General features: G+C 49.2%; 1 protein-coding gene across 3 annotated transcripts; it reads right to left on the reverse strand.

Annotated features, from left to right (window-relative positions):
* Positions 1–10,390, reverse strand: FAM183A (family with sequence similarity 183 member A). Of its 3 annotated transcripts, none has more exons than XM_003128082.4 (4): positions 10,167–10,389; positions 6,538–6,597; positions 4,483–4,586; positions 1–292 (listed from the first exon to the last, which is right to left on the reverse strand). In XM_003128082.4, exons 1-4 carry the CDS (start codon positions 10,297–10,299, stop codon positions 182–184), a joined length of 408 nt encoding a protein of 135 aa, XP_003128130.1. In that variant the 5' UTR covers positions 10,300–10,389; the 3' UTR covers positions 1–181. The 3 variants fall into 3 exon arrangements, with proteins under 3 accessions (XP_003128130.1, XP_005665555.1, XP_003128131.2); XM_005665498.3 differs by lacking the exon at positions 1–292 and adding an exon at positions 3,076–3,389 and having other exon boundaries at positions 10,167–10,390; XM_003128083.4 differs by lacking the exon at positions 1–292 and adding an exon at positions 3,133–3,860 and having other exon boundaries at positions 10,167–10,388.

Here is a 14,346-nt window from a genome sequence, read left to right on the forward strand (position 1 = left end):
TTTAACTGGAATTCTCCCACTCGTTTATAGGATTAAGAATCGGAACCAGCGGACGAGGGCGGAAGGAGACATGTGAGATCCAGGATAGGATGTGTCAGAGCCAGGCTTTGACAATCTGGATTTATCTGGGGAGCAGAGACTTCGGGCGTTCCGGACAAGGACTGCCGGCACTGCTGACGTCCTATTTGTGGCGATCTTTTTCTCCCAAGCTCCACATTTTGGCCTTGTACAGGGTGATGTCATTGTAGACCCGGAAGTGGTTCAGCCTGCGGTCATCACGTGCCGGGTTGACCTAGAGAGGGGGAGGCAGGTGTCAGAAAGAAGCCTGTGGGAAGGGGGAAGACCTGGGTTTGCAGGGCCCCGGGCTTGAATCAGGCCCCAGTTTCCGAAATGACCAGGACATTTACATCAAAAGACCTGCAGATGGCATGAGAATCGGCTCGCAGACTGGCGGCGCTGCCCTTCCCTGGGCCCCTGGCGGCCTGTGGACCCTTCCCCACACTAGCATGGAAGCTCCATGAGGGTACGCGCTACTCTGTCTGTGTCCCCAGCACCTGGAACAGCATCCAGGACATACCCGGCTCCATGCATATTTGCTGAGTGAAAGAATGGCTCTTGTTGAAGGAGCTACACAGAGAACTGAGGACGAGTGAGCCCTGGAGCACACACATCTCACAGAAGCTACACGGTGCAATTAACTTAAAGGATAATCTTTCAGTAAATGTTGCCAGGAGACCAGAGGCGGAGTGGTATCCATGGAGTGTGGTTTCCACAGTGTCCCAGTTTAGGGGTTTTCCCTGCGCAAGGGAAGGTCCTGCGAGGGGGATTACGGAGCCCTAAGTTAAGTTGGGGCTGATCAAGCCTCTTCCACCTCCAACCACGTCACTCTGAAATTCCAGCTTAATTCCCTTTTATGGTCGCATAACACCTGCATCTAACGTCATCTGGGTGCGCTTTCTTATTGTGCCACCTGCGCCATGGATGGCCTCGCCCCCAGGTTTATAGTGATGGGGAGGCTCGGCACATTTCCAGACCCTCTGCAACTCTATAGTGACGAGGGATCTGGGGACCACACAGTCAGTCTGCAAGGACGAGGGGAGTCCCAGCAGGGCGGGGCTGCAAGCTTGGTCTCGCTTCTCACTCCTATGAGATGTGCTGGTCAAAGATGTAACATTTCCACCCGTACACTTTGTACTTTGTACCCATGGGAGGCAGGCCTTTCCTTTTTTTTTTTTTTTTTTTTTTTTTTTTTTTTTTTTTTTTTGGTTGTTTTAGGGCTGCACTTGCAGCTTATGGAAGTTCCCAGGCTAGGGGTCAGAATTGGAGCTGTAGCCACCAGCCTAGACCACAGCCACAGCAACTCCAGATCCGAGCTGAGTCTGCAACCTACACCAGAACTCATGGCAATGCTGGATCCCTAACTTGCTGAGCGAGGCCAGGGATGGGACCTGCGTCCTCATGGATGCTAGTCAGATTTGTTTCCGCTGAGCCATGACAGGAACTCCCAGGCTTTTACTCTTCAAGAAAATGAAGAAGAGTGAGTCAAATTACTTGTGCTTTGCAGGAGTTCCCTTTGTGGCTCAGCGGCTTAAGAACCTGACATAGTGTCTGTGAGGATGTGGATTCAGTCCCTGACCTTGCTCGGTGGATTAAGCATTGCCACACGCTGCAGAGCAGGTCGATTTGGCCCCTAGCCTGGAAACTGCCTCATGCCACAGGTACAGCCATGGAAAGAAAAATGTTAAAAAAATTACTCGTACTTTGCAATATTTTTCTAAGTGGCTTGGTTATCTAACTTGGAGTGTATTTTTTTGCTCGGCCCTTCTTTGTCCACAAGCCCCTTCTCCATTCCCTTATTCGCATATATTAGATGCCCCACCCCCATCCATCCTCTTCCTTTTGCCATTGAGCATTTAGCTCTTCCCCTGCTGTCCAGCCGTGCCTCTCCCTCTGACTCAGTCCTCCTTTGGGTAAGGGGTGGGGGTTTCCACTGGAAGCCTCTCCATCTCCCCAAGTCTCCTCCTCCAAGGTGATACCCATATCCGATGAGGAGCTGTTGCAAAAGAGCAGCAATTTGCACTCTTCACTGGTAAAACCGACTCACTGAGCCAGATTCCAATCTCTATGCTGTAGTCACACACCCAGCTGGAGTTGTATAAAACAGTGAGAGAGTCAGGACCCTGTAGTAGAAATATAAGGACCACAGGGTATGGGGAGTTCTTGGGAGGAGAGCAGAGTAGAGAATGACTCCGCACATTAAGACAACAAGGATTAAGCCAAAGCGCCGGGAGAAGCACCTGCTTGGTCCTCAGTTGGGCCATGTGCCCTCATGTCTGTTCTTCCTCTTCAGCATCAGAGTAGCCTGAATTTACTGAGCACTTATGATGTGCTGGGTATCATCCTAAGCGGTTTATATATGTCTCAGTTACTCACGATAAACCTTCAAGTATGGATATTATTATCCTGATTTTGAGACAGATAAATGGAAATTAAAAGAGGTTAAGTTCAGGAGTCCCCATTGTGGCTCAGTGGTGATGAACCCAATTAGTATCCACGAGGATGCAGGTTCGATCCCTGGCCTTGCTCAGTGGGTTAAGGATCCGGCATTGCCGTGAGCTGTGGTATAGGTCACAGACATGGCTCAGATCCCTTCTTGCTGTGGCTGTGGGGTAGGCTGGCAGCTGTAGCTCTGATTCAACCCCTAACCTGGGAACCTCCATATGCCTCATGGGCTGCCCTAAAAAGCAAAAAAAAAAAAAAGGGGGGGGTTATGTTCACAGAGCTAGAGAGTGGTGGAGTTGGAGCTGGGGATTTGAACTCAGGTCTAGCTCCAGGGCTGCCGTGTTACATCGCTGTGTTGATGAGTTGCCTGCTGCAGTAGCAGGGACTCATGGTGCTAAAGAAGCACAGCGGGATGTGGGGGCAGAAGTGTCTTAACGGGTGTCACGGAAGAGGTGACTCCTGGGCTGTCATGAAGGGGGAGTGGGACTTCCCCAAGGAGTGACGCCTGGGGGCCAGGAGGCTGCTGCAGGGCCGCAGATGTAAAGACAGAGGGTATGCAAGGTCCGTGCCTTCACACATTTTATTTTTAATCAATTAGTTATTATTATTATTGGCGGCACCTGGGGCATGTGGAAGTTCCTGCTTTGACAGTTCTGGATCCTTAACCAGTGAAACCACACGGGAGCTCCTATTATTGCTTTTTTTAAGACCTTGGTGACTTCGGGGTAAGGAAGGACGTTCTGACATAGCCGAGGAGCGGCGTCCCCAACCTCACATCTTCCACGAAATAGACAGACCGACTCGAAGCCAAATGTTGACGACCGCAACGTAGGAGGATATATAGAAGCGCAGTTGGTTGTTCTGTAACTCTGGATGTTGAAGCTTTTCTGAAGCAAGGTACGAAATCATAATGGAAAAGACCGGTGCTTTCGACTACTTAAAAATTAAAATCTGGACGTTCCCGGTGGCACAGCGGGTTCATGCAGCGTTGCCACAGCGGTGGCGCAGGTCCCGGCTGTGGTGTGGGTTTGACCCCTGGCCCTGGAACTTCCAAAGGCCATGGGTATGCCCGCCCCCTCCCCCAATTAAAAACCCTCTGTGTGAGGAAAGACATAATCTGAGTTAAAAGACAAGTGTGCTGGGACGCTGTTCAAGTTGTTTGTTCAAACTCATGCTTTCCTTCCTCAGGCACAGAAGCCCTCGGTCATGCAAGGAGACGTGTGCTGAAGACCCCATTTCCCGGGCGGCTCGCACTTCGGGGTGCTTCCGGTTAATGTGAGTACCGTTCCTGTCGTTGCCGTTTTCCAGAGAAAGGGACAAGATTTGTAGATGTAAGGGACGTACATGCCTGAGACCACCTATGAATACGAGAGGAGACGCAGGCTGGCTGTCACCAGCACGCTTTCCTTAGTCTGCACCTCCCCAGCATTCACCATGTGCCAGGCGCTGTTCGGAGCACCTGACAAACACCGCCTCACTGAATCCTCCGAACAATCTGACAAGGGCTCTGATAGCTTCGTTGGACCAGGAGGAACCAAGTCACCAAAGTGCTCGGTCACTTACCGGGGTCACACCGCTAATGCGTGGCAGCCCGAGTTCAAGCCCAGGCAGTCGGCTCCATGCTCTGTTCTCTGTCTCTCTCTCTCTCTCTCTTTTTTTTTTTTTTTTTGGTCTTATTTTTTAGGGCCACACCTCCAGCATATGGAGGTTCCCAGGCTAGGGGTCAAATCAGAGCTGTAGCTGCTGGCCTACACCACAGTCACAGCCCCAAGGGATCCGAACCACCTCTGTGACCTACACCACAGTTTGCAGCCATGCCAGATCCTTTAACCCACTGAGCGAGGCCAGGGAGCGAACCCACGTCCTCATGGATACGAGTCAGGTTTGTTACTGCTGAGCCACAACAGGAACTCCTAAGCTCTGTTCTCTCAGGCACCACTGGACAGCCTCTGAGCTTCTAAGTGAGGGAGCCACACTTACCAAGGGCTCTGAGTCCCATCCAATCTCTTGGCTTTCAGTCTGCGTCTCCGGGTACTTCTTCCTTGGTCCCTGGGCGGCGTGGTGAATGAGATTTAGAAACCTGGCTGGGAGACAGGCATGAGTTACGAAGGAGTCAGGCCTTGGGACCACTGAGAGATCCTGGGCCCGATGCTGCCACATCTGCCCTTAGAGGCAGAGCGCGCAGCCCCAGAGCTTGCCTAAGCCTCGGGCCCCTCGTGTCTGGTTCCTCCTCTCATCTCTCAACGAACACTGGTTGGGCACAAACTCTGTGCTGGCACTGTTTGGGCGCTGGAGGTGGAGCAGAGTGAGACGGACATGGTCCTGCCGTCCTGAAGCTCGCGGTGTAGGTGGGGGACAGGGACACAATATGCAAGTATGAAAACAAACCAGACGGTGGCGGACAGTGATGCAAACGGAAGAAGGGACAGGCAAGGGGGCGTGGAGGCAGGGGGGCTGCTTAGGATGGTGAGGGGAGACCTCCCCGGATGCCTCGCAGGAGCCAGCCCTGAGAGGCAGAGGAGAGGTACGCTGCAGGCAGCAAGAGCAAAGGCCCTGGGGCGTGAGCGAGTCTGGGCAATGTCATGCAGCAGAGAGAGTGAGCAATGGGGCTGAAAGAAACAAGGCCAAATCCTTTGTATTGAAATAGGTATGGCTGCCAATACCAGGTATACATGTGAGTACCCGGCTTAAGGACTTAAACTTCATTTCCAGTCTACCCTGCCTGTCACGTCTCCGTTTGAGGGAGGCAGTCTGACAAGGGAAGACGCAGGCTTGTACTCAGACATCCCGTCCTTCCACTAACGTGACACGGGGGTTAACTTCTCTGGCCGCCACGCCACTCTGTAGAGTGGGAGGAAGATAACGGCCCCAGCGAGGGGTCTGAGCATTAAACGATGGGAGCTCGCGGAAGGACCTGGCCCTGGGCGGGGCTTATCCCGGGTACAAGGTGACTAGAAGCGAACGCCCGCCTGGTGTGTAGAACCCTCACCGCCTGATGTTGTCCTTACTGCTACGAGGCCCCAGCGCCCGCCCCGGACTCCAGCCAGGCCCAGGCCGGTGCCTCCACCTGCTTCCTCGGCTTGGTCTCTGTTGGCCTACTCACCTGTCTGTCTCTACGATGCTGAGAGCGCCTCGCTCCTCCCCCGCCCCCACTTCCCTCCTACAGGAATCCTACATCCTGCCGCTATCAAACTCACTCCAAGGGGGTGGAGGGGAAGGAGGAGAGCTTGCCGGGAGGGTTAAGCGTCCCATCAAATATCTCCCTTCCCTCATCCCCCCATGTGGCCCCATCCACCCGTGTCTCGCAGCCATGCCAAACTACTCACATCTTATTTCTGTGCTTTTCCTCATAACTTGGAATGATCTTCCACATTCTTCTACACCTGCCATACTCCATCACCTCCCCCTATTATCACCTCCTCCAAGAAGACGGCCCAGAACTCCACTGCCTGCTTTGGGCCCCTGTCTTCCGTGCGGCTGCCATCCCAACCTTGCCCGCTGCTTACTTGTGTATTTCCTTATCCGTCTCCTTGACTGTGGTGTGAGATGTGTGACCCCATCCTAGTGACTATCACGTGGCAATAATGAAAATGATCAAAGGAGCTGGTCCTGATCACCACGTACCAGATGCTGTTCGAAGCACTCGCACTATTTTGTTTAATCCTTACAGTGCTCTTGAGATGGGCTCAGAGAGATGAAAAAGTTTGCCCAAAGTCCCACAGCTGATGAGCGGCAGAGCCAGGATTTGAATTCAGTCGGTGGGACTGTAGCACCTGCGCCTGTCACGGCTGCGCACTGAAGGGAGGAATGAAGGCAGTGTCAGGGCATTAGGATCGTGTTATCTGGCCTGACAGCTGATACACTGCCTGTTTGTTTGAGGGTGTCGGTCTCTTGTGAGCTTCGTCATCACGAGTCCAGTTTTCAGATGATCACGCAGAGGAGCGAGGCTCGCCCGGAGGAGACAGTACCCCGAGGGTCTCCCAGCCATCTGCCTCTCTGGGCTCTGTATCAGTGCTTCTCAAACCCCAGACTTACCATCTTCAGGTTCCTCCAGGTTGTCATGCCAAGACATGGGCTTTCTGGCGATTGTATGAACTAGAGAGAAACAGTATCACAGGTTCAAGTCAAAACAGTAATCTTGGAGTTCCCGTCATGGCTCAGTGGTAACGAACCTGCCTGCTATCCATGAAGGTGAGGGTTCAATCCCTGGCCTCGCTGCATGGGTTAAGGATCCGGCGTTGTATCAGCTGTGGTGTAGGTCGGATCCCGTGTTGCTGTGGCTGCGGTGTAGGTCAGTAGCTGTAGCTCTGATCGTCAGGGGATCTTCCATATGCCGCAGGATCTCCCTGGCTCCTTTAAGACCTACCCTAGGCTGGACACCCATTCAGCATTTTTGAATGTCACGTGTCAGATATTGTGCTGGGCACTAGGAAACAAGACCTTCAAGGACCTTGCAATCTGAGAGGTACTGTCCTGTATGGGGGCCACCCACCACATATGGTGACTTGAATTCGAATAGTTAAAATGTTATACAATTGAAAATTCATTCCTCTGTCCCACCAGCCACATTTCAAGTGGTCAACAGCCCTATGTGGCTCCCGGTTCCCATTTCGTGCAAGACAGATGGAGAGCATTTTCATGGTCAGGGAGTGTTCTCTCGGACAGCCCTGGTCTACAGCGATGCAGCCAGAGACCGTGTTATATCCGCAGGAGGCCACGTGGTATAAGAGGTGTCGGGTCCAGAGACATCTCTTCCGCCCGTAATTCCTGCTGTAGCCGAGAGGGGGCTGCAAACCCGACAGAGAAGGTCCCGTCCTCCCTGAACTTCCACTCTATTTGTGGTGACATTCAATAAACTTACATATAATATCAGGCAAATATAAATGAGATGCAGAGCAATAAACAGGTTAGATGGGTAAATCCATGTTGATGATGGGATGTAGCGCGGGGGGTGGGGGTTGTCTCTAAGGAGATGCGTGAGGGCAGAGTCCTGAATAACCTTGCTGTGTGGAGATACATGGGAAGGATCCAAGAGTGAGCTTGGTGAGAGTTAGGGAAGCATCGAGAGGCCGAGTAACTCAAGTGCAGAGAGCTGGGTGCAGGGCAGCAGTAAATGAGCAGAGGCCAAAAGGAATCTAAGCGTTTTCTCCTAAAGCCTCACCAGTGAAAAACTTCTCTAAATGTCTGTTTATACAGTATCTGTGTACTATTGCCACTGTATTAACAAAGCATCACTTCTTTCTTTTTTTTTTTTTTGAAAGTTGAGAGTTAGTTTATTTGGGGCAAAATTAGGACTTAAGCCCAGAAGGCGCATCTCAGGTAGCCCTGAGAAACTGCTCCCTCTTTCTTTTTCCATAAGTGTAAACAAGCTCTACTATTTCCTCACTTAATCCCAGTGAATCATATATATATATATATATATATATATATATATATATATATATATATATATATATTTGTCTTTTTAGGGCTGCACCAGTGACATATGGAAGTTCCCAGGCTAGGGGTTGAATTGGAGCTGCAGCTGCCAGCCTATGCTGCAGCCACAGCAACGCAGGATCCAAGCCACATCTGCAGCCTACACTGCAGCTCACAGCAACACCGGATCCTTAGCCCACTGAGCGAGGCCAGGGATTGAACCCACATCCTCATGGATACCAGTGGGGTTTGTTTCTGCTGCACCGCCGCGGGAATTCCCCAATGAATCATGTTAATCATGCGCCCAAGGGATGTGCTCTGGGAGACCAGCACTTTCCCTAGGAAGCCTGAACGTGGCTTGAAGGGATTCTTGAAATTGTTGAAAAGGGCCAAGTTTAAACAGAATGGGACGTTAATTTGTTTTCCTCTGAGGGGTCCAGGGGAAAGCCGGCTTAGTTATAGGCAAAATGAAGACACTACATTTCCTGCACTTTCACTGCCCATGACACAAATTAAGTATGGGAGGAGGTGGATATGCTGCTTAGCTGTGCATTTCCCTGTGCACATGTGTAAGTCTATTTAAACATCGCCTCTAAGAATATGTATATCTAAGCATGTCACCTTAACTCTATGCAAATTCCAATTTTAAAAATGACACTATATTTTCTTTACTTAGGGGGGCTGCAGTGGATTACAGTTAATCAGGACCAGAATTGGAGAAGTTCAGGACGATAGAACAATGTTTATGAGAGTGCAGAGGAGGGGATGGCATGGCAGTTTAGGAAATCCATGTATTTAGATACGGTGCGATAGAAAAGAACCTGTGGCTGGTGCAGAATAGGCACGAGAATATTTATTAAGGGAACAGTATTCGGGTGAAGAGGGGCGTTGGGATGGAGCGGGCTGGCCGCAGAGCCAGATCCACAGGAGCCTTCTGTACTGGTCAGGTGAACCTCAGCTCAGGAGCTGTGGGGCCACTGGGGATTGCCAGAGGGACTGGAGGCTCAAATGCCCTTGGGTGCAGCTCTGGCCAGCTGTGAGGGAAGGTGGGAGGGCTGGGCCTGGAGGGAAAGAGGTAGTTAGGAACCTGTCAGACCAACTGAGGCTTGGGAATGAGGATGGAGGGAGGGGGCAGAGACCAGGGAGGCGAGATAGGGAAGCCTCCCCGTGCAGGAGGGAGTTTCCCACTGAGGCAGGAACATGGACCCATCAGGTGAGAGAAATGTTGGGGAAGCAACAGGACTGTGCCTGCTCAGCTGCGTGGAGGGAGGGAGAGACGGAGGAGTGGCTCCCTGGCTTCTAACTGGGAAGAGAGAATGGTTCTGCTGCCTGTGGCTAAACCGAGATACTCTCAGGTAGTTGCTGGTCGGGGTGTGAAATGAGCCTAGTTTTCTGCATGGGGGAGTCTGAGGTACCTACGGGTTGTCCAGAGGAAGGGAGCCAGGAGGCGGCTGAGGGCTTGGGTCTGGGGCTCCATTTGAGACTCTGTGGCATTCAGGAGGAGCCGATGGTACAGGACCAGATGCAACTGCCCCAGGAATGTGCCAAGTGAGAAGAGTGGGGGAGAGGCCCTTTATCAGGGATGGACCTTGAATCTGCTTTCTTTCTTTCTTTCTTTTTTATTGTCTTGGCATATGGAGGTTCCCAGGCTAGGGGGTTGAATGGGAGCTGTAGCTGCCAGCCTACACCAGAGCCACAGCAATGAGCAGCGTCCGTGACCTTCATCACAGCTCATGGCCAGGCTGGATCCTTAACCCACTGAGAGAGGCCAGGAATTGAACCTGCGTCCTCATGGATTCTAGTCAGATTCATTTGCGCTGAGCCACGATGGGAACTCCCCTCTTGAGCTTTCCGAAGATCTTAAGACAGTATTAGCAGCCTGAAAAAAACCTTTAACTTATTAACAACAAACCAAAACACACACACACACACAAAAACCCCGTAAAACCCTGCAAAATATTTCAAAAGCAATACTATAAAAGACTTTCAAATTTTTTTCACAATAAAACACTGTCTAATTGTGACACTGATGCATTTTAATATCTCTAACATATTTGATGAGATGTGGGGTGAGAGCCCTCGCCAACCCCAAAGTCGTAGTTCCTGACGGCTATGAAGCGAGGCAAGGTCAGAAGAGGCGTCTTGGGCTGTGCTCTGCCCAGCACCCCGCCCTGCACCCCTGCGGACTCCTCCTGCCCTTCAGGGGACGCCCCTTTTCCCTTCCTCCATCCCGCAGCGCCCCTCACCCTTGCGGAGTGGATTCACGTGATACTGAGTGTAGAGTATCTGGGTTCGTAGCTCTTTGAGGTACAGTTCTCGCAGGATCTGGTTCTGGTGGACCTCGTCTCTGATCACCTTCTCCTTCTGGCGTCCAGCCATGGCCCCGCCGGTGCTGCGTCTGGTCAGTATCGCCCCCTCTCACTGCCGGCCTCTGGAGCTCATCTGGTGCCAGGCAAAGGCTGTCTCCAGGCAACAGAGTCCGAAGCGGTCTCCAGGCAACGCGCGCGTGCTCGGTTACCCGCCTCCCTTAGCCCTCACTCCTGCCTCCCATCCCCCCTCCCCAAATCTTTTAACCCTCACCCCGCCCACGGTGGCCGCTCCCCTCACCTTCCCAGCTTCTCAGCACCTATCCTTGTTACAGAATAGCTGCTGGAAAGAAGAGGACTTGCAGTCCAGGGACTGGCTACAGAGGTCATGGGCTTAGGACTGGACCTCACCTTGGCCACTCATTTCCTAGAAAAGATTTTGGAAGGAGTCAGAGACCTCTCCTACTTCAAAGCAGATACCCAGAATCAAGACCCTCCGTGTCTATCACAAAACAGCAGAGGTTTCCCGTCTTAGAAGGCATTTCGGTTCCTATGCCAGATGTGAGAATAACCCTTTCCTAGACCTAAAAATACTTTAGGACCATTTTTAAGTATGCAGTTCAACAGTGTGAAATATAGTTAAGTTATGTGAAGCAGAACTTTCTATACATGTTAAACGACTCCCCATGGCCTCTTTCCCCTAGCCCTTGGCAGCCAGTTTACTTTTCCTGTGAATTTGATGGCTCGGGATACCGTATATCATATAGTTTATATTCCAAGAACAAAAAGTAGTCCTAACACTGAGAAAGGAGCCACCCCTGGTTTTCACAAGCACCTAAACACTGACTCCAGAGCCTATGCTCTTCCCCACCATGTCCATCCACCCATCCACCCACCTACCCAACCATCCACCCATCCACCCATCCACCTATCCATCCATCTATCCATCCACCCACCCACCCATCCACCCACCCATCCATCCATCCACCTATCCATCCATCCACCCATCCACCCACCCATCCATCCATCCATCCACGCATCCTTTCAAGACAGTGTGTTCCCAGTGAGTTTAGGTCTGGGGACATGATGTTGAACATCTCAGTTGGGTGGATATGTCTGTAGCTTCCTGAGCTCAGCAAGTGATGTGGTGATCCTTGCTTTAGCTCCTGCTGCTACCTTTCCTTGGCCTGGAAGAGTCTTTGCCCTGTTGTCTATCTGGGGAATACCCACCCATGGTTTATAATGAGCTTACATTAAGCTCCTTTCAAAAACCTTTTGGGCATCCACAGCCCCTAACTTTTCTTTGTGTGATGCTCTACCCCCAATTTGCAGCTTAAAATAACTTACTAAACTTATTTGTATAGAACTAAGTTACTTGAGAATAAGAATATATCTCCAGTCCATCTCTGCACTACCATTGTCTGGTACAATATATACAGATGGATGTGTTTGGTAAATGTTGCTGGCTGACTGCATATCTGACCAGATGGCATTGTGTTTTCTTTCTGCTTACCTCATGACATAAACCCTTACATCATGCAGAAATGTGAACGTTTCATCACACTTGGATGAGCTAGAGAAGCACCTTTGTTACTTGTCATTGTGAGCTATGCCTGGATGCCTTGTTCTTTTCTTTGCCTTTTTTTTTTCTTTTTTGCTTTTTAGGGCCACCCCCGTGGCATATAGAGTTTCCCAGGCTAGGTGTTGAATCGGAGCTGTAGCTGTGGGCCTACACCACAGCCATAGTCATAGCAACTCAGGACGGAGCCATGTCTGTGACCTACACCACAGCTCATGGCAACACCAGATCCTTAACCCACTGAGCGAGGCTGGGGATTGAATCTGTACCCTCATGGATCCTAGTCGGGTTTGTTAACTGCTGAGCCACGAAGGGAACTCCCTGGGTCCCTTTTTCTAGCAAGAGTCAAATAGCCTACTGGAATCTTCATTACCTTCCCAAGGATAAGAAGAAAATGAACCATAAACTTCTGGGGGGGGAGGTCACATTATTAGCTTTGGGACAACTAGCAAGACTATACTTTCCCCATGCTAAACTGAGCTTTCTTTAGCTTGGGCCAGTGGTGCAGTAGCCCTTTCTCCATGCAGGGCTAGCATTAGGTAGAGTCTCAAGAAAAAGGAGGGATTGGAATCTCTGTAGCTTCATCTTTCCTTATGTGTTCCAGAAGCCCTGGACCTGAACCCTGAGCATATCATATCCCAGCTCAGCCCAGGCCAGCCAAGCCCGGTGGCCCTCTGAGTCCAGCCTTGGCTTCCAAGCCATCAGTGTACTTCTAAACTCCAAGACCAGGTATTGAGGAATACTAGAGCGTTGGAAAACATTATGGCCTTGGCCCTCTAGCTTCTCATCCAGTGTCTGAGGTTATAGATTTTTCTTAAAATTTCTGGGTTGTCTCTCAATTAGGATCAGATACAGAAACCAAGCTAACAGAGAAATCAACCAGAAAATAGAGTCAAAAATAAAATACCGTTTGCATTAGTAAGAGATGGAACTATTGGGGAATTAATATAACAGTGAATACATGATGCTTTTGTGAAGGAAAAATTAAACCGTTTCATAACATTAAAAATTATGTTCCTTGAAGGACTCAGTTGAATGGCCCTTTATTTATTAAATAAATTGAACTTCTAGTTAAAATAATTCTCACAAAGAAAGCTCCAGCCCAGAGAGTTTCACTGGTGAATCCTACCAAACATTTAAGGAGGACATAACACCACTGCTATACCAACCCTTCCAGAAAATTGAGGACAGCACTTCCCAGCTCATTCTATATGGGAAGCATTACCCTGCCATCAAAAGCAGGCAGAGATATTATAAGAAATGAAAACTAGATCAATGCCTCCCATGAACATAAATGCAAAAATGCTAAACAAAATTTTAACAAATCAAATCCAATAATATATTAAAAGGATAATACATCATGATCAAGTGGGATTTATTGTGGGGATGCAAGTTGGGCTTGACATGAGAAAAGTTATCAAAATATTTAAAACTTGTGTAATTCACCATATTAACAAACCAAAAACCAAATGACCATCTCAGTAGATACAGAAAAAGTATTGACAACATATAAAATCTATGTCTCACAAAAACTCTCAGCTAAGTAGGAATCAAAGGGACTCCTTAACCTGATAAAGAGCAGCTGTAAAATCTACAGCTAAACTTATGCTTAATGACAAAGGGCATAAGTAATTTCTTGATTTAAGATCAAGAGCAAAACAAAGATGTCTGCTCTCACTGCTTCTATTCCATTTGCCCTGGGCAAGAAACAGAAATAAGAAGCATCCGTTGGGAGTTCCTGTCATGGCACAGCAGAAACAAATCCAACTAGGAACTATGAGGTTGCAGGTTTGATCCCTGGCCCTCGCTCAGTGGGTTAAGGATCCAGCGTTGCTGTGAGCTGTGGTGTAGTTCGCAGACACAGCTAGGATCCCGTATTGCTGTGGCTGTGGCTGGCAGCTTCAGCTCTGATTCAACCCCCAGTCTGGGAACCTTCGTATGCCACAAGTGCGGCCCTAAAAGGCAAAAAAAAAAAAAGCATCCATTGGAAAAAAGAAATAAAACAGTCTTTATTCTTTGATGACATGCTTGTTTATGTAGAAAATTAGAATCTACTTAGTATATTGGAATTTATGGGCTTTTAAAATATTTTATGGAGAAAATCTTTAAGGTACAATTAGGAAGAATAGAAGTGGATACTGGCCAGAAAATTCATATGTCCAACATTCCCTGTAACATCAATTTTAGCAATCACTCCTAAAGAATTAGTCTAAGAATGAGGAATTCTACATGTGTAAAGATACTCATTTCGTATTGTTTACAAAAGAAGGTTTTGTCAAATTGCTCATGTTATTAGGTATTCACTTAAGACGGTGGACAGAGTGAATGTGGAACAACTGGAAACAATGCATATGATATAACAGGAAGAGAGAAAAAAACACTCTGCATATGATATAACAGGAAGAGAGAAAAAAACACTCTACAAAATGACCCGTATACAATAAATAAATTTCATGCAAAATTTGTACTTAATAAAATAGTTAAAGAAAATGCACTAAAAAATACCACTGGTTTTAGAAAAGTGGGAGTATGGTTGATTCC

The sequence above is a fragment of the Sus scrofa genome, chromosome 6, assembly GCF_000003025.6.
Source record: "Sus scrofa isolate TJ Tabasco breed Duroc chromosome 6, Sscrofa11.1, whole genome shotgun sequence".
Classification (NCBI taxonomy): domain Eukaryota; kingdom Metazoa; phylum Chordata; class Mammalia; order Artiodactyla; family Suidae; genus Sus; species Sus scrofa.